General features: G+C 36.6%; 1 protein-coding gene across 1 annotated transcript in view; it reads right to left on the bottom strand.

Annotated features, from left to right (window-relative positions):
- LOC135074559 (probable G-protein coupled receptor CG31760) overlaps positions 1–11568 on the bottom strand; it is a 77275-nt gene extending 65707 nt beyond the window's left edge. The window contains exon 1 of the mRNA XM_063968890.1: positions 11394–11568. Within this exon, the coding sequence (XP_063824960.1) occupies positions 11394–11449 (56 nt within the window). The 5' untranslated portion in view covers positions 11450–11568. The remainder of the gene's footprint in view (positions 1–11393) is intronic.
- Between the last annotated feature and the right edge of the window lie 13054 nt (positions 11569–24622).

Here is a 24622-nt window from a genome sequence, read left to right on the forward strand (position 1 = left end):
TGACAATTTCACGCAACTGTGGAGTGTCGAAAGAGCAACGAATCCGCGAACGTATGCTAACGCAGTTTACAGTCTTAGATTCAGAGAAATTTACTTTGTTACAACATACCTCTGGCTCTGTTACAACTCTCCTCGGTTTCCCCTAAAACTTTCAAAGAAGTAAAAAAAACCGTTTCAACGACCTTTCGACCCGATTCAGGTTTCAGCAGGAATGAAGTTTTAGTCAGAATGAACTCTGAAATCGTATAGCCAGAAAGACGTATAGTTACGTACAAAATTCTTTGTCACTGTGGATGCTGCATTCAACATTCTTTCATAAAACGGCACAGAAAATATTCCCCTAAATCCAGGTAAAAAAACTTCATAGTCTGTCATTGATTTCTTTTTGTCGCTGAAGTTTCGAACTGTGGCTGGAATTTAGCTCTAGCTTTAGTTTGGTTTTGAAATACTTTGCTCATACAGAAAGGTAGTGAAATATAAACGAGTGAAGTTAAATGAAGAGAGATTCTTATTTTATTTTCTGTGCGCTTATAGAAAATAGCTTTGGCTGTAACATTTTCTTTTAAGATTCGAACATTTTTATCTCAATAAATGAATGTTTAATATATTTTGATTAATTAATTATCGAATGAAACCGTCTAAGAGTAACAGAACAAAGAAATTCTACGAAAAATAGTTTTCTAGATCGACTTTTCTATAATAAATTGCTAGTTATATTAAATTCGAAATTAACTGCGCAATTTCATTAACACGTTTTTAAATTCTTTCAAAGGACTAAAATTTAATTATTTCAATGTCAACATGAGAATCATTGTTTTAGCAACCTCGTTAAAGTTCATCAAAACTCTAGTATTTTGCAAAACAAAAGATTTTATTATTATTTTGATGAGACACCGTGTCAAAAGAAGTTAGTCTTAACTTCTAAAAGCAATGAAAATGTTTCTTTCAAATTTGCAAAACCATAACTTTTATGAAAGCTGAATTTTGTCCATACCGATTTAAACAAAAAAGTTTCTGTAGACACAGGTGGGTGTTTGCAAATGAAATTTTGGGGAAAAGTTTAATATTTCATAATATTTAAGTTTAAGTTTTGAATTGGTTTGGGGCTATTCCTCAGAGTCACGAATAGAAGCCGTCCGATAAAGAAGATGATTGATTTCGTTTATCCAATCTCTGTTTTGGGAAAAATCTGGTATATGTATACAAAGCAAGCTCTATTACTATAAAAAAAATGCATTGAATATTTTTAGGATCTCTAAATGTCAAGGAAAGATAAAAAAGATTTTCTATTTAAAAAAAAGCTCTATTACTTAAAAAAATTCGCGCCGTGCAGTCGAGAACATCGTTCATGCATTTCTACATTTGGTGGGCCTTAGACTAGTGTAGTCCTATGCTCTGCAGAGGGACTTATTTATAAAGGCTTACTTATTTCCCAACAGTACCCAAACCGTGTACCTTGAATCGCTCGGCAATAAATTACAGTGACCCACCATGCACATAAACTCGCTTGTCCAGTTGTTACCTAAGCCTTCCTCTGCCCTTTTTTACGATTGCTATTTTCTAACCTTGAAAAAGTAGTTGTGTAAACAAAAAAGTAAGAGAGTTCTCTTCGCATCATTTGCCACAAACGAGGTTCACCCTCATCGCTTTGATAGCTAGCTATCAGCTGGGGTATGTACATCGGTGGGACGATTTGTCACCATCGGTGATCTGAATAAAACATTCCTGTTTATATGAAAAAAAAAACACTCTCCTAAAACAAGAAAATAAAATTCATGGAAAATTCTTGCATAAAGGTATCATAATTAAAACATTACCATATTGATAGCAGGTACAGATCAGATACATTTATGTAAAAGGACACTGTTCTGATTAAGCCACGATCTTGGTTAAAGGTATTTAATGAAACTTTTCCCGCTCAAATTACGGCGTACGAGTAGAAACCACGTAAATTTAAAATTTCATCAATTAATAAACCTGTCGTTAAAATGTCAATTACAGGTGTTTAAACCAGCATTTTCGACACAACTAGTAAGTGATTTTGCAACTATAATCTCGTAGACGCGTTCCCGCTGCCACACAATAACTGCCCCGAACTTCGGCAACTCACTTAGCAGCATCGATTATTGAAGTCCGCCTGGTCTAGTGGTTCGAGTACCGGTCTATAGTTTCTGCTGTGGTCGCAGATTTGAGTCCTACAGGGGGTAATTAAAGTGGAAAGAGTAACGCATAATGCAAATCTGTAGAGTCATGAACGGTTTAGTAAATTTTTAGTCCATTCAGGTACTTATCTAATTACATTAGTAGGTATATACGTTTATCCGTTATCTAGCGGCGACATAAGCTATAATTACTTAAACAGTTTGAGACAAATTAAATTTCTTAGAGTAATTTAATAACTCATCATCAAGACAAACAATTTCCGTTGGAAATATTTATCATTTCATGAAAATTGAGACTCTGAGGCAGTCTTGCAAATGCGGATATCTCAAATGTATTAAATTAAAACTTAAGATAATAAATACCAAACATTTCCTCCACTTTTCAGTAAATGTATATGATCCAACTACCCACATTACCCACAATCTCCCGCTCCCACTGCAGCCCAATAACTCCGTCCAAAGTTTGCCAACTCATTTGATCGCGGCATCGATTATTGTCAAGTTAACGAAGCCCCGGTAAACAGCAAATCCATTAACTGGTGTCTCTGAGGCAGTCGCGTCTGCGGTATATTGGATTCAAACTATCACAGACTTGTTATGTCATTAGCTAAGTTCATTCTGAGAGAATTGGATCTGGTATGCTGGATTGTCTGATTCTGATTATAGTTACGAGTATAATTGGTAGAGCGTGTTGTGAGTCCTAGTAACTAGACGCAAATAACGTTAGCAAATACAATTTTAACATATAATTGTTCATAAGATAGGTCCCCTTAATTTATATTTATTGTCAGTGGTGCATAATATCTTTTCTTAAAGATTATTAAAGCTTTGTTCGCCACCTATTATCCGCTTTGCAATGGGGAAGTCGAATCTTAACTTCGAACTCCTCCTATGTTCTTCTGATTGATTTATTGCGGGTCCAATGACAGTTTTACTTTCCCCCGGGACAAACTTGACCTTCACCTTGACCTGGTTGGGTTTTTATTGGCGGTTAAGCTGTAGATCCTGGCTACACAAGAGTTGCAGCGGTGGGAACGAGAGGTGAGAATAGTCCCGTTCAATTAAAATTAACCCAAGAAGTTCAACATTAATTGGAATTCCTTATTTTGATGAACTGCATGGGTAAGGAAGTTTCCTAATCTCTCCTATCAACCATGGCTCCTCAAAAGCTTAATAAAGCGCACAATAATAAAACTATGAATAGCACCGCAACCCACTCTAATTCTTCGCCATATTTTCATCCATCCGCAACAAATACCGTCTGAAATCCTTCAATTGCCATTGAAGTTAGTAATAGCGGAAATAGGGTCGCGGCCACGGAACGGATTGCCCGCTATCGCACCCTGTTTGATCTGTGAGGGGATCGACGGATATCGTGATGCGGACAGACGGGAATAAGCCGCTCTTTATGTGGGAGATTAATTTATAGAAGACTAGCACACGCTGTGTTTGAAAAGAGGATCTGGGATTAAAGGTTTCTGAAAATCTTAATGGGTAATGATATTATGTGAAATTAAACACTGTAGCGTCTTGTGTAGGTAGTTGAGACAATATGGTGATTTATAACATAAATACTTTAGTTTCAAGTGCTGTCTATTATAGTGTTTAAGTATAATCGCTTAAACAGTAACAATTGTAACAAAGTAAATTGAAACAAAGATTGTAATATTCAATTGTTTTCGAGGGGATAGAACCTTTTTGGCGTATCCACACATATGCCCGTCATTAATTTTTTTTGCTTTAAGTTTCCACGTACTATAAAAGTGTTATAAACTATCGATTTTTTATAGATATCTTTTTCACTCACCACAAATAAAATTCTTAGATACCATACAACAGTCTATTAACCGGTTTAGTTCTATCTAATTCGTTATTCAGTCCGTAAGAGGCTATAACGGAGATGGGCGCGATACCGCCCGCCCAGGGACCAGGTTGCCGCCTATCGATATATCTGGTCGGTAGATTTACCGATATCCGAGCCTCTCGGGCGGTTCGAGCAATTGTATTTATTTGGCACTGAAAAAAGTATTGTTTTGTGACGAGTGAATAGTTCATTGATGTGCATTTTTATTGAAGACTAGCTTTCCGCCCGCGGCTCCGCCCGCGTGGAATTTTGTCTGTCACAGAAAAACAATATCGCGCGCGTATTTGCTCACCGTTTAGACCTACCCTGGACTACGACAAACATTTTAAAACCAAAATCAGCTCAATCGACCCAGCCGTTCTCGAGTTTTAATCAGACTAACGAACATCAATTCATTTTTATTTATAGAGATTAGGTCTTGTTTCCACGGGATTTTCGGGATTATCCATTTTTGCAGGAAAGTAGTACGTATTTTAATATCAACGTTCACATGAACATCCCGTTTGCAGTGTCACGCAAAAAATCGATCCATTCGAACCTGTAATTCGAATTTTAGTGTGTTTAATTATTCGTCATGTATATTCACACGACTATCCGGTTTTACTGGCAAAACTGGGTTGCCGTGAAAATGAGACCTTAAACACTTTGTAGTTAGGCTGGGTTGCACCATCTTACTTTAACTTTGACAAACGTCAAAAATCTGTCAAACTCCATACAAAAAACACCGGCTATCGTTAAAGTTACGGTCAAAGTTAGGTTATGCAACTCAGCCTTAGTAACGTCTGAATTGTTCAAGTATGCGTGTTTGATACTTAAAATTTCAGTCTAAAATATGGCGAATTTACTAACATGCATGCAATTAAGGCGACAATACACGAGGGTGTCGGCATCGGACAGCTGATTCGATTCGAGGAGCACTAGTTCGATCCCCGTCGACACTACGAGTATTATGGTGATCTCACTTCTATATTGACTGGGAAGGTTGTTTGTTCATAATAACTTCTAACATTTCAAAAATACATCACTAACAAGTTCTGGGAATAATTGAAGCACAAAATGAACTAGTTTGTGTTCCAGTTAGGGCAATAGAAATGGAAATTCCAACGAAATAACTACATACTCGTATCTGGGGACACGGCAGTGCCCCCACCAAGTCGAGCAAAAAAGCGGCACGGCCGTACCATCCTTTTCTCGAAGCAATTCAGGCCATTTTCGACCCCCTGTATCATCGTTGTGGATAAAACTAGAAAACTGAATTTTCAGTAACCATGCAGGCATTGTAAAGACACGGTATATTTAAAATTTCATTCAATTTGAACCAGTAGTTTAAGAATTATAACGGGTCAAAGTTTCTTAATTTTGTCACTCACTGACTGACTGACTGACTCACCGATCATCAAAATTCTAAGGCACTTCTAGCAGACCTAGAAGCTTCAAATTTGGAATATAAGTAGTGTTTGGTGTATGAATCAAGGAAAAACTAAAATATTTGGGGGCACGGTAGTGCAACCTCTAAGTCTAGCAAAATTTTTCAATTTCGGTCTAGTTTTATAAATATTTAACTACTTACCTAAATAAGTTTGTAATACCATATAAAATTAAATATAAAGGCACACGGTAGTGTCCCCGCCAAGTCGAGTAACATTTTTCAATTTCGGTCCAGTTTTCAGTTCAAGAAGTAGAACCGGAAAAGAGAAAACGGAAGGCTACCTACGAAAATAAGAAAATTTCATAAGTCAGAGAGAGGACGTTAAGAAAATTCGCTGCTGGTTAGATATACATACAATAAGTAGAAGGTACCGAAAAGGAAAAAAGTAGAACTGTTTACAAAATACAAAAAGAAATGAGATCCCATCAAAAACAATACTTGTCAAAGAAACCAAGTCTCGCAACTCAGTTGTTCTACGGTAAAAAGTTGTGAGATCCATGTAATACCAAGTCCAGGCCAGGAAATCTTTAACGTTTTACATAAATTTATTGACTTGGCCATCGCACTAAATAATTTAATTTACAAGTGTTTTCATGTTCTCGTTATAATAAGTATTTGGTCCACTGGTTGTATGGCGTTTGGTGAGGGGTTTCAAAGAGCTTCCAAATTATGAATCCAGAAACAACACCGTTTCTTTAGAGACACGGAATCTCGCTCGGAATTGCATGTCATTATAATAATATTTTTCAATAGCGTTCAGCCTTATTGCGTTCCTGCGATTAGATCTAGGTATTTCCTCGAGGCTCGAAAGAAATGATAACGATGACACACATTATTTACCACTATTTAGGTCGATTTAGGTATAAGAATAGGATTTAAGATACCGCGCAAGCACTCTCAAATTTAATAGCTGCTTAAGACGATTTGACAGTTGTTTGAGTAATGCTTAGCGTTGAATGGCGTTTCAGTATGCGAAAATTCATTTAAGTGGCGTTTGAGTTCAACTTAATTTGAGAGGTGCTTAAAAATTGAGAACTGCTCAGATATTGTTTTGAGTATGCGAAATGTAAGTTTAGGAGCTGCTTAACTATTTGAGAAGCCGTCAAATATTTAAATGGCGTTTCAGTATTCGGCCGTATCTGTCTTGCTTTCACGCCTAAACCACTGAACCAATTTTGATGAAATTTGGCATAGAGATAGTTTGAGTGTCGGGAAAGGACATAGGATAGTTTTTGTGCCAGTTTTTTAAACAGTTTTTCTGTGACAGACAAAATTCCACGCGGGCAAAGCCGCGGGCGGAAAGCCAGCTAAATTATATACCATTTATTTTATTCTGTTTCCAAGGATTAAGGCCGTTAAGAGGCTAATTCAGTTAATTTCCACAATTCAAAATTTCTGCGAAATGCTAGTTTACTGTTTTGAAAGACCGCTTATCTCTGGATTTCTTGACACAACATCCTTCAGAACTCGAGCACTTAGTTAATTAACAATTTAATCCATCGTTCCATGAAATTAGTAGACTAAATTATTGCAGCAACTTTAATTATTTTAGTTTGTTAAATTGTTATTTACAAACTGCAATTTAATTAAGTAACGTAGGATTTATTGAATTTAAAACTCATAAAACTCATTTATTTATGCAAGTAGGCTTTTAAAAAGCACTTGTACACGTCCCAGTATTATCAGTAGTACTTATTATTATTCTGTGGTATTATCCCTACCACTGCTTCAGGACAATAAATGGGCCAGTGCTGAGAAGCTTCTTAAACCGTTTGTTAGTAAGTTAAGGCTAAAACACCTAGTAGTATTCGTAAAAGTAGCAAATTAATTTTAAAGTACCATTCACAGCGAGGAATAAGAGAAACTCAATCTGTTTTCGTCCAAAAGCTCAACGATTTAAAGCCTGTTGCACTTCCGGAAATGCAAAGTTAATTTAGAGCGAGCTTTAAAGTTCGACTGCCGATTGTGGTTGCTGTTAGTTCCGAAATGACAGTTAGAATGGAAGTTTGTCTTTACAATTAAAACAAATTGTAATGTTTAGAAGCATCAAATGACGTCCACTGCTGGACAAAGGCTTCCCCAAGGGATTTCTATAACGACCGGTCCTGCGCTCCCCGCATCCAGGTACTTTCAGCTTTCCGCAACCTGTTCATCCACCTAGTGGGGGGCCTGCCCACACTACATTTTATTTGTCAGAATTTTTAATGTGTATTTTTTTTATCCACAACGAGGAAGCTCTTGGCCTGTATCTCACCTGATGGTAAGTGATGATCAGGCCGAAGGTGGAAGCGAGCTTCACCCGTAATCCACAACCACGGAGGAACTGGCTATCTTACCTTTAACTGCCGCAACACCACAATGCTGTTATCATTCTTGTTATGGCGACAGACTTAGGTAAGATGGTTGGATAGATTTTGAATCAGAGAAAAGATATTTTTTTAGAGCGAAATTGCACAGAAATCATTAATAATGATTTATAGTTCTTAGGTCTTCCTCTAAATAAGTAATTAGTTACCTATTTTTTATCACCTAGCCTTTAGATCTCAATCTACTTAACCATTCTTTACACAACACTTCACTCGCTTGGATCCCAAAATAACAAGAAAGAAACAGTGTGTTTACTAACAAATTATTCACAAACTCAACTTGTCCCAGGCTGACATCTTAAGTGCTGAAACTTTCATCTTAGACGGAGTCTCAATTGATACCTCTGTCTTGGGCAATAAATTGTCCCCAGTATGACTTCTGTAAAGGACAATAAAGATACTGACAATAGGTTAACATAATTTACTTTTATTTTGATCGAATACTTTGCCTCTTTCGAAAAGCTTGATCCAGAGGTCACACTTCACATAAAAACTCTTATCGCTTCGATAGAACCAATCTTTGTAAGCATTTTTTTTTAGTTTTTGAACTTAAAATACGCAAAATACAGTCGCTAACGTGCGACTTTAATACTGGAATCAAATCGTTGCTCTGAAAAGCCTAAAAAACTTTGATGTTATTTTGTAATTTAATAAATTGAACACGCATGTACCAAATACATTTTTTTCCTACCTATATTTACTGAATTAATATTATTTGGTTGAAACCTCTACCAGTTTTAATTGAATTCGTACCAAACAAAATGATAGTAAAAATGTTGGTGCTAAAAATAAAAACGTCTAATGTAATGTGTTTTCATAGGTATGACCCGACCGCCCTATTGCCTTTATGTAATCCACATAATTGTGCATAGACCAATCCGAAAATAAAACAAAATCCCTTTTAGGAAATTTGTAACAAGATAGACGCTAATTGTATAAAATTATTGCCGTCGTCGGTCTTCAGATTTTCGGGTAAAAATATATTTCTTTGGACTTAATGATCTCCTTTAGACACGGTTGATGTACGTATTTACGTATTACATAATGTCTATTTATAAAATATTTCGTAAATAGTAACCTATAATGGTTAGGTATTTTGCTAAAATAAAGATAAGTAGTAAAGATGTAGGGTAGCCTCATTATTAGGAAGCTAAAAAATTGAAGCTATCTCGTTTAAACAATCTGGGAGAAGATTTTTAAAGAAAAAACAGAACTTATTTTTTATTCTGAAAGTAGTGATACAGATTTATGATCACTTTCATATTTCACTAAGAAGTAAATTCTTCAGGCTCCGGAATTGATACTCGTACTTAAGTTTATTAAGGCTGAGTTGCACCACCTAAATATAACGGTAACAATGACGATAACCGGTGCTTTTTGTATGGCGTTTGACAGGTTTTTGACGTTTGTCAAGTTAAAGTAAGATGGTACATGTACAACCCAGCCTAAGAAGTAAATTGATACTCTTACTTAAGTTTACTAAGGAGTACGTCAAGTTGATTAGCACGAGCATTAACTTAGATGCTTAGTTTGGGGTTTAGGGTTAATGGATATGACAGTTGGCACTGTTATTACAGCACAGCATAGCCCACAGAAACCGCGTGACCTAGCATCGCCTGTGCTCTGTCAGACAGTATAGTACGCAGTACAACACAGCCGGGCGTTGTACAGGGGCGTAGCTACTAAGGGGCAAGGCGGGGCAGTGCCCCGTGGCCCCCAAGCTCAGAGAGCCCCCTAATCCATATCAGAAAATCTCAATTAAACTGAACTGTGAAAATTTCTCAGATTTTCAAAATAAATAGAGAGAAATTCAAAAGCTGTATCAGAAGTAAGTAAGCTTAAAGTCAATAAACTTGATAAAACCTAACCAGTTTAGATTGCAGTGGGGCCCCATTTTTTATTTGCCCCAGGGCCCTTGGTTACCTAGCTACGCGACTGGCTTTGTAACACAGATTACTTAATAGTTACTGTTATGACGTGATATCTAGACCCGTTAGAGCTAGACACGAGCTAGAGATGTGACTGAGGGTACATCATAATGTTTAAAGTATCCGATTTAATTTAAAGCTTGTTATGTCCTATTGAAACTGGGAACAAATTGACACCTGTAGAGTGGAGCGCATTTAGTTATTTTATTCACATTTTGTCCATCGATATTGAACTTATGGTAGAATCTCTCAAAATAGAGTTTGAATTTACTTATCAGGAGAAGCAGGAAAGGAAAGCACTTACTTGAAAAAGTACGAGTCATTGTTGTACCTAAGAAAGGTACGGTTACGGATAGGTAGGTACGTAGTACGGCTTGCGATCACTCAGGGAATCTAACCCAGTTCCATCTCTGTATGCAATATGCATTGTATCGTTATCGTATAAGCGTATTTGTTAGGAATAATGAAATAAAAGCACTTACTTGAAAAAGTACGAGCCATTGTTGTACCCAAAGAAAGGTACAGTGTAGGTCAGCATCCAGATGTTGCCGCCGCCGCAGTCGTAGTACGGCTTGGACCACTTGCCGTCCTCATACATTACGCAGATAATCTTACCCAATTCCATCTCTGTATGCTTTGTATCAGTATAAGCGTATGTGTTAGGAGTAATGAAAGTAAAGCACTTATTTGAAAAAGTACGAGTCATTGTTGTACCCAAAGAAAGGTACAGTGTAGGTTAGCATTCAGATGTTGCCGCCGCCGCAGTCATAGTACGGCTTGGACCACTTTCCGTCCTCATACATTACGCAGAGAATCTTATCCAATTCCATCTCTGTATGCTTTGTGTCGCTATAAGTGTATTTGTTAGGAGTAATGAAGTAAAAGCAATTCACTTGAAAAAGTACGAGCCATTGTTGTACCCAAAGAAGGTATCACTTGCCGTCCTCGAACGTAACGGAGAGAATTTTAATTAGCCCAACTCATTGCCTGTATGGCTTATGTATATGTTAAGAGTAATCAGTAATGAAGTAAAAGCACTTACTTGAAAAAGTACGAGCCATTGTTGTACCCAAAGAAGGGTACTACAGTGTAGGTGAGCATCCAGATGTTGCCGCCGCCGCAGTCGTAGTACGGCTTGGACCACTTGCCGTCCTCGTACATTACAGATAGGATTTAGCCCAACTCTTTTTCTGTATGCCTTGTGTTGTTATTGGCGTATGTGTTAGGAGTAACGAAATAAAAGCACTTACTTAAAAAAGTACGAGCCATTGTTGTACCCAAAGAGTACCCTTCTTTGTAGTGTAGGTGAGCATCCAGATGTTGCCGCCTCGGGCTTGGACCACTTGCCGTCCTCGTACGTAACGGAGAGGATTTAGCCCAACTCATTGTCTGTATGGCTAGTGTATATGTTAGGAGTAATCAGTAATGAAGTAAAAGCACTTACTTGAAAAAGTATGAGCCATTGTTGTACCCAAAGAAGGGTACAGTGTAGGTCAGCATCCAGATGTTGCCGCCGCCGCAGTCGTAGTACGGCTTGGACCACTTTCCGTCCTCGAACGTAATGGAGAGGATTCAGCCCAACTCATTGTCTGTATGGCTTATGTATATGTTAGGAGTAATCAGTAATGAAGTAAAAGCACTTACTTGAAAAAGTACGAGCCATTGTTGTACCCAAAGAAGGGTACAGTGTAGGTCAGCATCCAGATGTTGCCTCCACCACAGTCGTAGTACGGCTTGGACCATTTGCCGTCCTCGTACGTCACAGAGAGAATCTCGTCCGGCTCCCTCTCTGTGTGCGCTGTGTCGTTGTACGTGTATGTGTTGTACCCTGTGGGAAAAAGGGACAGTTTAGTACTGACATAGAACATATTCAATAACTTATCAATCTCCGAGTATTATCCAATAAGTTCACTTTTTAACTTGAACGTACTTACTAAGGAAAGATACAGTAGATATCTTTCATTCATTCTTATCAACTTTTCAAATGGAACATTGACAAAAGACTTTTTTTTTTAATTCTGTACGAAGATATTATAATCTACTCCAAGATAATATTGAGCAAATGTAATTTTTTGTTGTAGTATGAGTATGCGCCAACCTCACACTAACATACACTTTACCTATAAATCTGATGTTGCTATGTAAAACTATGTAAGGTTGCACCATCTTACTTTGAACTTTGACAAACGTCAAAAATCTGTCAAACTCCATACAAAAAGCACCGGTTATCGTCATAGTTACCGTTAAAGTTAGGTGGTGCAACTAAGCCTAACTTATTAGACCAAAGGTTTATGGAATGAATTGCTTGAAATAAACTTGATTATTTCCACGTTTTGTATAAAAAAAAAAGCCTCGTTTAGTCCAGTAACTGCTTGTAAATGTATCTCAATGAAGCGTACCAAATAAATGTGGGTCAATATGACAAACACCAATAATTGATAAGGGAAATTCAGTTCCTAAGGGATACTTCAAAGTTTTTCCAGGAAAAACCGAGTTAGGGCCCGCGGGAAAACGATAAAACCCCTCGAATGAAGGCGTGAGGGAAAGAAAACAACTCGATAATTGAAACACAATATAAAATCAAAATGTTTTGAATGAGATAGTAAAAAAATATTTTGAGTCTAACATTGTTACTTTTTTCTGCCTTATTTGGAATGCAATTACAAAACAGTTGTGGGATTTGTTTCTTATTTGATACGGCATGATCTTAGTCCATTCTTATAAAGCAGCTGTTCGAACATAGAAGCAAGTCGATCGCATTGGTATGGTAAGACCAAGAAGTAGTGGAGACCTCGTCCACTTAATAATTATTTCCCATTAGGTTACTTTTGTTTTTGTGAAAATTCAAGCATTGCATTGTGATTGTAATCAGTAAATAAAATTAATTTTATTTTACAAGTGGGTTACACGAAACTCTTTAACTTAATAGCACTTTCACTTTAATAGTAAATTTTATTTATCATGGATTAATATTACGTCATATCAAATCTTACAAACAGTGTACAAGAAACTTGATGCATGTAGTGTATTCCTATTCCAGTCGAATTTATTTCCAACTCACTTAAACTTGGATACAATTCCCTGTTCCCCCTCGCAGAATTGAACTGACTTAAACTCCAACTAACTATATTACAAGCAAATTAGTTTCAAATCTTGAGGCGCTGTCGTTCGCTCCCAAAAGCTGAGAATGGCAATTAAAAGCGTGCTCTCCGGTTTACGAACACGTGTGGATTTTGCTGCGATCAATACCAGGTAAGGCGACTGGATGAGTCTTAAAGGATACAGTCAAAATAAAGGAGTATTAATGGCCGGTTTCCACCAAGGCCCGAGCAAAACGGAGCGAAAAAGTGTTTTAAATAACCAATCAGATTTCATTATTTCCACTTCTCTCCGCTTCGCACAGCTCGGCTGCTGTCAAATTCAGTAATAAAAAAATTGACAGTCCGACACTTCCACTTCTCCGTTCCATTCTTACTTATACGGGACTATTCCCACCACTGCAACTCCTGTGTAGCCAGGATCTACAGCTTGACCTCCACAAAAACCCAACCAATGAAGGTCAAGTTTGTCCCGGGGGAAAGTTAAACTGTCATTGGACCCGCAACGAAATTAATCAGAAGAACATAGGAGGAGTTCGAAATTATACAGGGTGTTTGGCGCATCGTGTGCCAAAATGATTTGGCAGATAGAATGGGTCATTTCCTATATTTTCAGCCCCCATAACACGTTCCATGCCAGGCGGCTACTTTTATATTAATTTTTTTAGTAATTTCACCAAAATACCCAAATCGCATCATTTAATTTCGATTTAAAAAAAAACTACTAGGCGTAGCCTCAAAGTAAATATTTTGTTTTGACGTGCATTGATGTAGGGTTGCGTCAAATCTAAATTTACTGGCAAATATCATCTAGGTTTTTTTTAATTCAACTTTGAAGTTTTCCGAAAAGTTAAACATGGACTAAACATTTAAGTTTACATGGCTATAAAAAAATAAATAAAAGAGATAGCGATCTTCGGATTTTATCAAATCTTCTCTAGTCTATCCCCATTCAAATGGTATACTAATCTTGTTTAAATAATAACAACAACTTCACAAATTTCTTAAATTAGTGCATTGACTCTACTCGGACTGATTTGCGAAATTTGTGTTTATAGCCCCTTTTTGTGTGAATAGCACGTTAAACACCTAACAGGTAAAAATTATTTATCTTATGCAATGTAGAAACCTTTTCCCTATCGTTTTTCAATGTGGATTTCTTGAAATTAAAGACGAAAATAATTATTTTGATCGTTTATTAATTATTACAATTTTTTTCAAAATGACCGCCTCGGCAACGTATACACTCACGACTTCTTCTTCTAATTTTGACTGTTGTCGTATGCAGCCACATTTCTCTTTTTATTACTACAAAGGCGTTTTCTACTCGTGGATTAGAAGAGATGGCCCTATACAGTGGCCTGCACGTTCCCCAGACCTAATTCCGTTAGATTTTTACGTCTGGGGACGAGCTAAAGAACTGGTGTACGTAACGGATTCAAACAATAGAAGAACTACAACAACGAATAATAAACGCCTTTGAAGTAATAAAAAGAGAAATGTGGCTGCATACGACAACAGTCGAAATTAGAAGAAGATGTCTTGAGTGTATACGTTGCCGAGGCGCAAATTTTGAACTAAATTTGTAATAATTAATAAACGATCAAAATAATTATTTTCGTCCTTAAATTCAAGAAATCCACATTGAAAAACGATAGGGAAAAGGTTTCTACATTGCATAAGATAAATAATTTTTACCTGTTAGGTGTTTAACGTGCTATTCACACAAAAAGGGGCTATAAACACAAATTTCGCAAATCAGTCCGAGTAGAGTCAATGCACTAATTTAAGAAATTTGTGAAGTTGTTGTTATTATTTAAACAAGATTAGTATACCATTTGAATGGGGATAGACTAGAGAAGATTTGATAAAATCCGAAGATCGCTATCTCTTTTATTTATTTTTTTATAGCCATGTAAACTTAAATGTTTAGTCCATGTTTAACTTTTCGGAAAACTTCAAAGTTGAATTAAAAAAAACCTAGATGATATTTGCCAGTAAATTTAGATTTGACGCAACCCTACATCAATGCACGTCAAAACAAAATATTTACTTTGAGGCTACGCCTAGTAGTTTTTTTTTAAATCGAAATTAAATGATGCGATTTGGGTATTTTGGTGAAATTACTAAAAAAAAAATATAAAAGTTGCCGCCTGGCATGGAACGTGTTATGGGGGCTGAAAATATAGGAAATGACCCATTCTATCTGCCAAATTATTTTGGCACACGATGCGCCAAACACCCTGTATATTATCCATTCTTATTTGTTCTGCTTTTTGTGTAACTTATGCTTGTTCTGAGAATATAGTGCAAGTAAATGAGTTCATATGCATTGTCTGTAAAGGATGTAACGGTACTATTCCTACCTCTGGGTCCTACCACTGCAAATATGTGCTATAATAATAATAAATAATAAATCATTTATTTGCCAGAATACGGTTACAAATGGTTATAAAAAGAGAAGTTTCCAACATATTCTATCGTACATACGATGTGCAAATATTACAAAAAATATGGTTATGTTTTTAATATTAAAAAGTAGTATCATTATTAATTGAATGTCATGCAAATGTCAGAAAATGATTATGAATTATTGAAATAGCACAAACATATTACATTAGATTCAAACAATGTCAATGATACAAATTGTCATATTTTAAGAAATTTTTAAATGTCAAGTACAAGCTAGAGTCTATAGACTGGCCGCCAACAAAAACTAAGCAAAGCAAGGTCAAGTTCATAGCCGGAAAAAGTTTTAAATTATCCAACAGAAAAATACAAATTGGTAACCAAAAGAAAATAGCGGGTTTAAACGGTAAACGTACTTTTTCCGGTTTTCTTTTTGTAAGTACGGGACTATTTCCATCTCTCATTCCTACCTCTCCTGTGTAGCCAGGATCTACAACTTGACCGCCAATAAAAATCCAACCAGTGAAGGTCAAGTTTGTCCCGGGGGAAAGTTAAACTGTCATTGGACCCGCAACGAAATTAATTAGAAGAACATAGGAGGAAGTTTTTTGTGAGCCTCACATAAAAGTCATACATTAAATACATCTTTTGAAATATGTAAAACATTAATGAAAATAACTTACTTGATCTTTTTACTGTGCCTAAGTCGCTAAGTCTTTATTTGAGCCTTTCGCAGCGGTGACAAAGATATACAAGCAGATTATTTTTGACAAGCCTGTGTCGACGGGACCACTCTTATTGTGTTTTAAAATTGACCCGCATCTCGTGAGTGAAGGCTTTTATCTATAAAAGTATTGTTGAAATCAAAGAATTCGTTTTAGAGAACACCCTTTAGGCCTTTGAACAATTTCTACCACTCTGTATTTTTGGAGTTTATATCGTTATCAGTATTTTTAGAAGATTACCTTTTACCCGCAACCCGTGTGAAATTTTGTCGGTCACAGAAAAAGTTTATCGCGCGTATCCCTGTTTCGAAAACCGGGATAAAAAATAACCTAAACTATTTCCTTTCCTGGGACTCAAACTATCTTTATACTTTATATACTTAAAATCAATTTGGTGGTATAAGGGTGAAAGAGTAACAGACAGACAGAGTTACTTTCACATTTGTAACATTAGTAGTGAGTAGGGAAGTAGGGATAATAGAGTATTATCGTCTAATAAATGTTTCCTTACGACCCAGTAGATAAATCAATACTAAACTATCCAGTATCTAGTACCTATTATCAAATCTTCGTGCGAGGCTTAATACTCACTCGCATGCGAACGCTCAACAAATTTACCGTGTTCCGCGGAACAGGAACCCCCCATCAATAACGTTCCGGAAGTGTTCCGGAACTTAATTGGAACAAAATTACTGGCCATCGACTCTAATGCACGCCCACACTTATTTATTACGAGAACTGCCTTTGCCGTGATGAAGTATGATAGCCTGCGATAAGAAATGCAGATGGGAATGTTCACACTTTAGTGTGCTATTGTCATAAATTATTCAAAATAATTCTGAAGTATTGTGGTTATGTTTGATTAGTTACTGCAAGTCTACCTTACTACATTTAGGTATTAAGTAGGTATCTAACATATTGAAAAATAATATAATCTGACAACTTTTGTTATGCACGATATAACAAGAAGACTCTGTTTTACTTAGAAAATGCACTAATATAGATTTAAGGAAAAACTATTTACTGAAATCCTTGAAAATTTCATCTTTATGCTCTTAGTTACTAAAGGGAAGTAAGTAGTAATAACATCAAAAGAAAAAGACAGACAAAGCGGATAGTAATAAAATTGTTCATTTGTATTTTTCTGCATAGTAGTTTCCTGTTCAAAGCTTCTTTTGCATTTTCAACTTGTACCTATTTCTTGAAATTCTAGCGCCGGATGTGAAATACGACTTGCGGACGGCGCTCGTTATCGCAAGTAGGTTATTGATAACTGATACTGATATGTTGGAAAATTATCTTAAGAATCTGAAAAAAGTATACTTTACTGTAGAAACTTTTCTAATTACGATAGGTAGGTACCTGTATTACGATGATGCACCTTAATGCTCTAGAAATAATTAAAACTGTTAGACTGAAACCAAATTCAGGTATCATTCTCTCAACCTCAATTTTACTGAAAAAGTACTTTGTGGGTGTATGTGTATGCTGGATATCTATCTTTATTATATAAAAGAAAGTCGTGTTAGTTACTCCACTTATAACTCAAGAACGGCTGAACTGATTTAGCTGAAAATTGTCAGGGAGGTAGTTTAGAGCCAGGAGAAGGACATAGGATACTTTTTATCCCGTTATTTATTGCCATTAAGGCGGAACAAAGTTCGCCGGGTCAGCTAGTTTTTCATAAAGAAAATAGTTTTTAAAAAGAAACTACTTGTTTGTTTTCTAAAATTAAATAATATTAAAGGAAAAATGAAAATGGCAACATTGAACTTTTTATTTTAGGTAGGTACTTATTGCATATTATGGATTGTAATAAAACTATTTGAACAGAAATGCTAGCTTATTTATTTCACATTTGATATTCAGATTCATACTCTTCTTTAATATGTAGTTGCTCAATAATTGGACAAGCGATTTTCACAAACATTGCAATATTACGAATTTCTATTCCATCTTTTCAAGACGCAAACAAACCCAGTAGACACCGAATCGCTATCACTTCTAACAAAAGAAGAGAAGAGAAATGTGAACCCGTAAAAAGTGTGACCAGCTATCAATTACTTTTAGAGCCAAAGCACACGATGCGTTGCGGCGACGGTGCGACACCGGAGCGGTGTCGCTGCGTCGCATGGTCTTTGTATAGAAAAATAATATGTGGCAATAGGGATGTTATGGATATGTAGTTTCGGTTATGGATACGGTTACGGATGTAGGAATAATATTATACCGGTTTCAGTAACGGTTACGGAAATTTTTTTATTTCGGATATCCGAAAGTTTCGGTTACAGTTACGGATATCTGTGCTTTAGAATGCAAATTGCAATAGACATTCATGGCCACATACTGTAAATCGAATAAAAAGTAATAAAAAAAAAATATACTAGATGACATTATAAAGGTAAATCAGGCTATTAGTCTTTATAATGCTATACAAAAAAAAAACAATTTTAAACTGCCTTCATCCGAAACTTTTGAATCGGTTACGGTTACGGATATTTTTTATTTCGGATATCCGAAAGTTTCGTTTACGGTTACGGATATCCATAACATCCCTGGTGGCGACCACACGAGCAGTACGGCGCCGCGCAACGCGAAATAGCTAAATCTTTGTGATACAGCGCCGCAACGCATCGTGTGCTGTGGCTTTTATTCTTGAATATTATTAATATTGCCCAATTAATGACAGCGCTGGCGGAGAGGTCTTTTGTCATCTCCGCTATCGTGGCGCTCAGCGGAATTAATATAGGATCGGCACAGGTGCCCGTATTATGACCCCTGATTTGTACGAACTAATTTTGTCTTGATATATCGATATATGCGAGCGGCGCAGGACCAGTCTTTGTGGAAATCCTTGGGGGAGGCCTTTGTCCAGCTGTGGACGTCTTTCGGCTGAAACAACAACAACAACAACATATCGTGACATTATCAAGGTATGAACAACGATGGGATAGGTAAATCTTATGTGGATATAATGATGTCCAAATTAATTATTATGTCAATTAGTTAATTAATGACCTTTTCGCGATTATCTGGTGTCTTTATTTTTTCGGTTAATTTGAACTTGTGTGTTTTGCCATGTAGCGCGATTTTACTACGAACCGCGAGTGCTGTGTCTGTCTGTTCTGATTTGTAATACTATCAATAGAATTATTTGGCTATCAACAACACTATTATCAGTTTAAATTCATCAAGATTCAGTTTTTTTTTATTTTCTCTCAGTTAGCTTACCTCTAGCATTTATGTTCTCGTCAAGAAGACGCGATCACGCCGCGAGAATGACAAAAAGTTTCACTTAGGCTGGGTTGCCCCATCTTACTTTAACTTTGACAAACGTCAAAAATCTGTCAAACTCCATAAAACAACACCGGTTACCGTTAAAGTTACGGTCAAAGTTAGGTGGTGCAACTCAGCGTTAGCATTTTACCACATCATTTCGGTGATGTTTTCTAACAAAAAACAATATTGTCATTGAGAACCTCCTCTCTTTTGAAGTCGGTTAAAAGCGCAAATTGTCTTTGAGATGTTCACTCAAGACATAATTAAATCATCTTAGCAAATCCCCAAGCTCTGCTGAGCGTGAAAGTTAACGCAATGACGAGTGTGAAACGAGGCAGTTAACCCTAACCTTTTGTTTGCCTTCAGATTAGGGCTTTAATTAGAAACAACTTGGCATAGTGTTGCACTTTGATAGACATTTTCGATAAAGAAGAACGGTCACGCCCCATACAAAAAAAAAACCCAGACCCGACAGAAACGAGACATACCTCAGTTTTTTTGTCATGTCTTAATTAATTAAATTATATATTTTTTATATCCGAAATCTATGTATAACACCAAAATATTACCCTTTTTTTGTTCAGGCGTTATACAATTAACTTTTTTTAAAAATAAAACCGACTTCAAATGCGTGAACAGAAAAAAAAACTAAAAATTGAAAATATTGCGTATAAAAAAGTTCATCCCCAATTTCCCACCCTTGGGGGTGAAATATTTTCTTCAAATTCGCATGAAACCACCCTTTTGATAATAACTATTCAACAAAAAAATAATCGTTCAAATTGATTTATAATCGGCGGAGATATTGCGTATAAAAAAGTTCATCCCCAATTTTCCACCCTTGGGGGTTGTTTTTTCTATTATTAAATTTAAATGGGACCACCCTTGAGGTATTACCTATACGTAGAAAAAAGATTTGTTCAAATCGGTTCATAATTGGCGGAGTTATCGCGTAACAAACATAGAAAAAAAAAAAAAAAAAAAACATACGGGTCGAATTGAGAACCTCCTCCTTTTTTTTGAAGTCGGTTGAAAACTAATACAAAATGCCTATTTATTACCAAAATTGGTAAATGTATGTACTTAAATGTCTATTACAGCTGCTACGGAATGTATCTAGGTGACCTGGAGATACAGCCGGATTATACAGGATGGTTATACATAATATGGAACGATAAGTGATATCACTCGATTATTTCTAAACTATACAAGATATCGAAAAACTAGTTACTGATTCTGAAAGTGCTTTATGAGCTCTTTCAAACGGCACCAATAATAGGTTACAGATTATGGAAGCTGGTAACATTGAATTTTTGGATTTTGTAACTTCTCGTTTCCACCCTGTATAATCCGGCTGTATCTCCAAGTCACCTAGATACATTCCATAGCAGCTATTTAGGTACATACATTTACCAATTTTGGTGATAAATAGGCATTTTGTATTAGTTTTTGTATGATGCCTGAACAAAAACAAAGGGTAATAATTTGGTGTTATAGGCCAGTAGAATTAAACACAAAAATTGATTAAATCGGAAATAATTCCTACAAAAGATTTTTTTGCTTTAATGGCTTCATTGGTTGTCCATTGAGACTCTCCTAAGTTTTCGACTTCGACGGAGTTGTGCTTAAGTGGTGGGGGCCCCCGAAAGGGGCGTTTTTTCGGTTTTCCGGTTATACCGCGTAAAGGACTTACCCTATCGAAAAGTGGTCTTCATGACGGTTAAAGGGCACTTAATCCTGCATTGAATAAGACCAAATTCATATGTTTTGGACAAACCGTTCTCGCGCTAAAGTTCGGCAAAGTAGAAAATATACGTATAATTAATGACCCTCTCCACATCCAATGGCTTGTTACCCACATGCTTCCAAGCCTTGTAAAGGGTCGCCTTAACCAGTGTAACCCTAACAAGGCTCACGAGTTTGATTCGCTTATCCTTGTTCGTCCCAGCCGTTCCGTAACTGCGGTTGCTGCACCTCTTCCTGGCACTCTCCTGAACGACTCTGTGTTACCTAATGTGGCTGCCCCTCTTCCTTGTACCCTCCTGTACGATTTCATTGCTTAGCCATATGCCTGGTCCAAGGTTCGACGCCACAAAATCAACTTCGTACGAGTGAAAATAGTTTAAATACTATTTCCCGTGCTTGCAACATTTTTCTTTACTGCTTCGCCTCTATTAGTCGTAGAGTGATTGTATATATCCTATAGCCTTCCTCAATGTATGAGCTATTCAACACAAAAATAATGATTTCAATCAAACTAGTAATTCTTAAGATTAGCGCGTTCAAACAAACAAACAAAAAACTCTTCAGCGTTTTAATATGAACTTGTTGTTGTTGATTTTTGGCGTCGAACCTTAGACCAGGCATACGGCTAGGCAACGTAGTCATGCAGGAGGATACAAGGAAGAGGGGCAGCCACAGTAGGTAACACAGAGTCGTTCAGGTGAGTGCCAGGAAGAGGTGCAGCAACCGCAGTTAAGGAACGGCTGGGACGAACAAGGATAGGCGCATCAAGCTCGTAAGCCTTGATAGGGTTACACTGGTTGAGGTGGCCCTTTTCAAGACTTGGAAGCCTGTGAGTAACAAACCATTGGGCATGGAGAGGGTCATTAATTATACGTATATTTTCTACTTTGCCAAACTTTAGCGCGAGAACGGTTTGTCCAAAACATATGAATTTGGTCTTATTCAATGCAGGATTAAGTGCCCTTCAACCGTCATGAAGACCACTTTTTGATAGGGTAAGTCCTTTACGCGGTATAACCGGAAAACCGAAAAAATGCCCCTTTCGGGGGCCCCCACCACTTAAGCACAACTCCGTCGAAGTCGAAAACTTAGGAGAGTCTTAATGGGCAACCAATGAAGCCATTAAAACAATAAAATCTTTTGTAGGAATTATTTCCGATTTAAAAGCTAATTCTACTGGACTATTATACATAGATTTCGAATATAAGAAATATATAATTTAACTAATTAAGACATGACAAAAAAACTGAGGTATGTCTCGTTTCTGTCGGGTCTGGGTCACAGATGACCGTTCTTCTTTTATCGATACGATTGCCTTAAATGAATTTTAAAAATGTTTAGCTCCTTACTAACAAAAAGTTACACGTTTTGTTCAACACTGTAGTAAAGTGACATTTCCATACTAAACGTTAAACGCGGGTTAGAGTATTACAATAAGCAAAATTGCAAGGTTTCAACCAAAGCGGAAAAGAGATGATATTGTGATTAAATAACCAATCAGTGGTGGAATTGTGTAAAGCAATCGTAATAATTCATAACGTACCTACGATAAAGTCAGTTAAACAAAGCGTTTGACGTCAAATGATTACGATTTCTTTACACAATTCCACCTCAGATTACGTTATTTTCACAATCACCTCTCCACTCAGTTTTAATTTTTATTTATTTTACATTTTATTTTCGTTTTCATGGTTGCAATTTAATGACCTGCCATGGACGTCTGACATAATTTAAATTGGACCAAATCTTAAACGATATAAAGATTTCTATTTAAACTAAATTACATTTATTATTAGACAATTCGTTTCCCAATTATATTAGTTCCCATTCATAGTAAAGGTTGTTGATATTCTTAAGTTCAATTTTCATTCAAAACAATTATCCTTTCAAACAGAACTGTATAGGATGATGAATAACGCCCCAATCAACTAATTGGATCATTGTTACTCGTACTCGAGACTTTAATTACACCAACTCTCAACAACGCAACGTCGACTTATCTCATACTTGTTATATCGAGTATCGATAATAATATTATGATGACGAACTTGATCTTCATTGGTTGGGTTTTTATTGGAGGTCATGTTAGTTCCTCGCTACACATTGCAGGAGTTGCAGCGGTGGGTACGAGAGGTGGGAAAAGCTCCGCCTATCGATGTTAAGATATCGACATCTGAGCAGCACTGGCTGTAGTGGTGCCAACCTCATTGTATGCGCATAATGTGTCTCTGGTTTCGGATAATCAAAGCTAACTAAGACGCCATTTTGAACGTTAGGCGTGTATTAGCTTCTTGCTGTTTGTATTACGGGAAGACACTTAAGGCCGGGTAGCAGAGAAAATGGCGAAAATGAGGTTTTCATTTTTCATTTTTGAGGTACTAAACAGTAAAATTAAAGGCTAAGATTTTTATTGGGCATAGTTGAGGATATTTTCTAGGGCTATTAACGGATGGAAACACGATTTGATGAAGTTGACTCGATAGAATATATTCCCAAAGTTACCTCTATTCGTTTTCTATTTATGGTTTTATTTTTAAAATAAGCGATTTGAGGTTCTAAATCTTTTACTAAACTAAAGTTCAGAAACAACTTGAGGGCTTTTAACGGATGAAATTTTTATATTGCGTCTTATTTAGTTACAATGTTAAAAAATGTGGAAAAAATCGTCCATGACGGCTTGGACAATCTCAATCAGTCGCGCGGTGGCGCTTACGGAGGACGGACGCGTGTCAGTTTTTTGGCTGTGACAGTTCGCGATTTGTCAATATTTTTGACAATGATGACTTTGATGAGTCACAGTATAATAATATCAGTGTTACTGGAGAAAGCTTAAATTTTTGATAATTAAGAACTATCAATTTTGTCTACCTATTGAAATTTTAAATCGTTCGCATCCTTTTAAACGAAGACTCTACTCATGATACATAGTACATTCCTCAAATATGAGACAAAACCAATGAGTTAAAATTACATTTTAATAGTACCTACATACAATCGTCTTACACTCTTTAGAAGAGCACACTGACACAAATAAATAATAAAAAATACTGTCTAAGGTCTGTAGCTAAAGGTCTAAGCTGTAAGATAGAAGAATCTTCTAGCCAAAAAGATGGCAGATGCAGCAGATGTCAACGGATTCAAAACTGGAGTTCATATGACTCCTTGTAGACTTGAGTCTCTAGAGCGTCCCTTCCTCCACCATGCGTAAGAATGTTTCAAAAATACTGTCTAAGGTCTGTAGCTAAAGGTCTAAGCCGTAAGATAGAAGAATCTTATAGCCAAAAACATGGCAGATGCAGCAGATATCAACGGATTTAAAACTGGAGTTCATGTGTATCCTTGTAGTTTTGAGTCTCTAGAGCAGTGGTTCTTAACCTTTAAGTCATGAGGGACCATTTTACCAAATTTCTGTCTTGTCAGGGACCACCTCATAATCGGTCAAAAGCAGTTTGACTGCAAAAATCAATTAAAAGTGGTTTTGACCAAGGTGTGCAAGTGCACATCGTGGACCACTTAGAATGCCTCCAGGGACCACCAGTGGTCCGCGGACCACCGGTTAAGAACCACTGCTCTAGAGCGTCCCTTCCTCCACCATGCGTAAGAATGTTTCAAAAAT

This window comes from Ostrinia nubilalis, chromosome 1 (genome assembly GCF_963855985.1).
Source record: "Ostrinia nubilalis chromosome 1, ilOstNubi1.1, whole genome shotgun sequence".
NCBI lineage: Eukaryota > Metazoa > Arthropoda > Insecta > Lepidoptera > Crambidae > Ostrinia > Ostrinia nubilalis.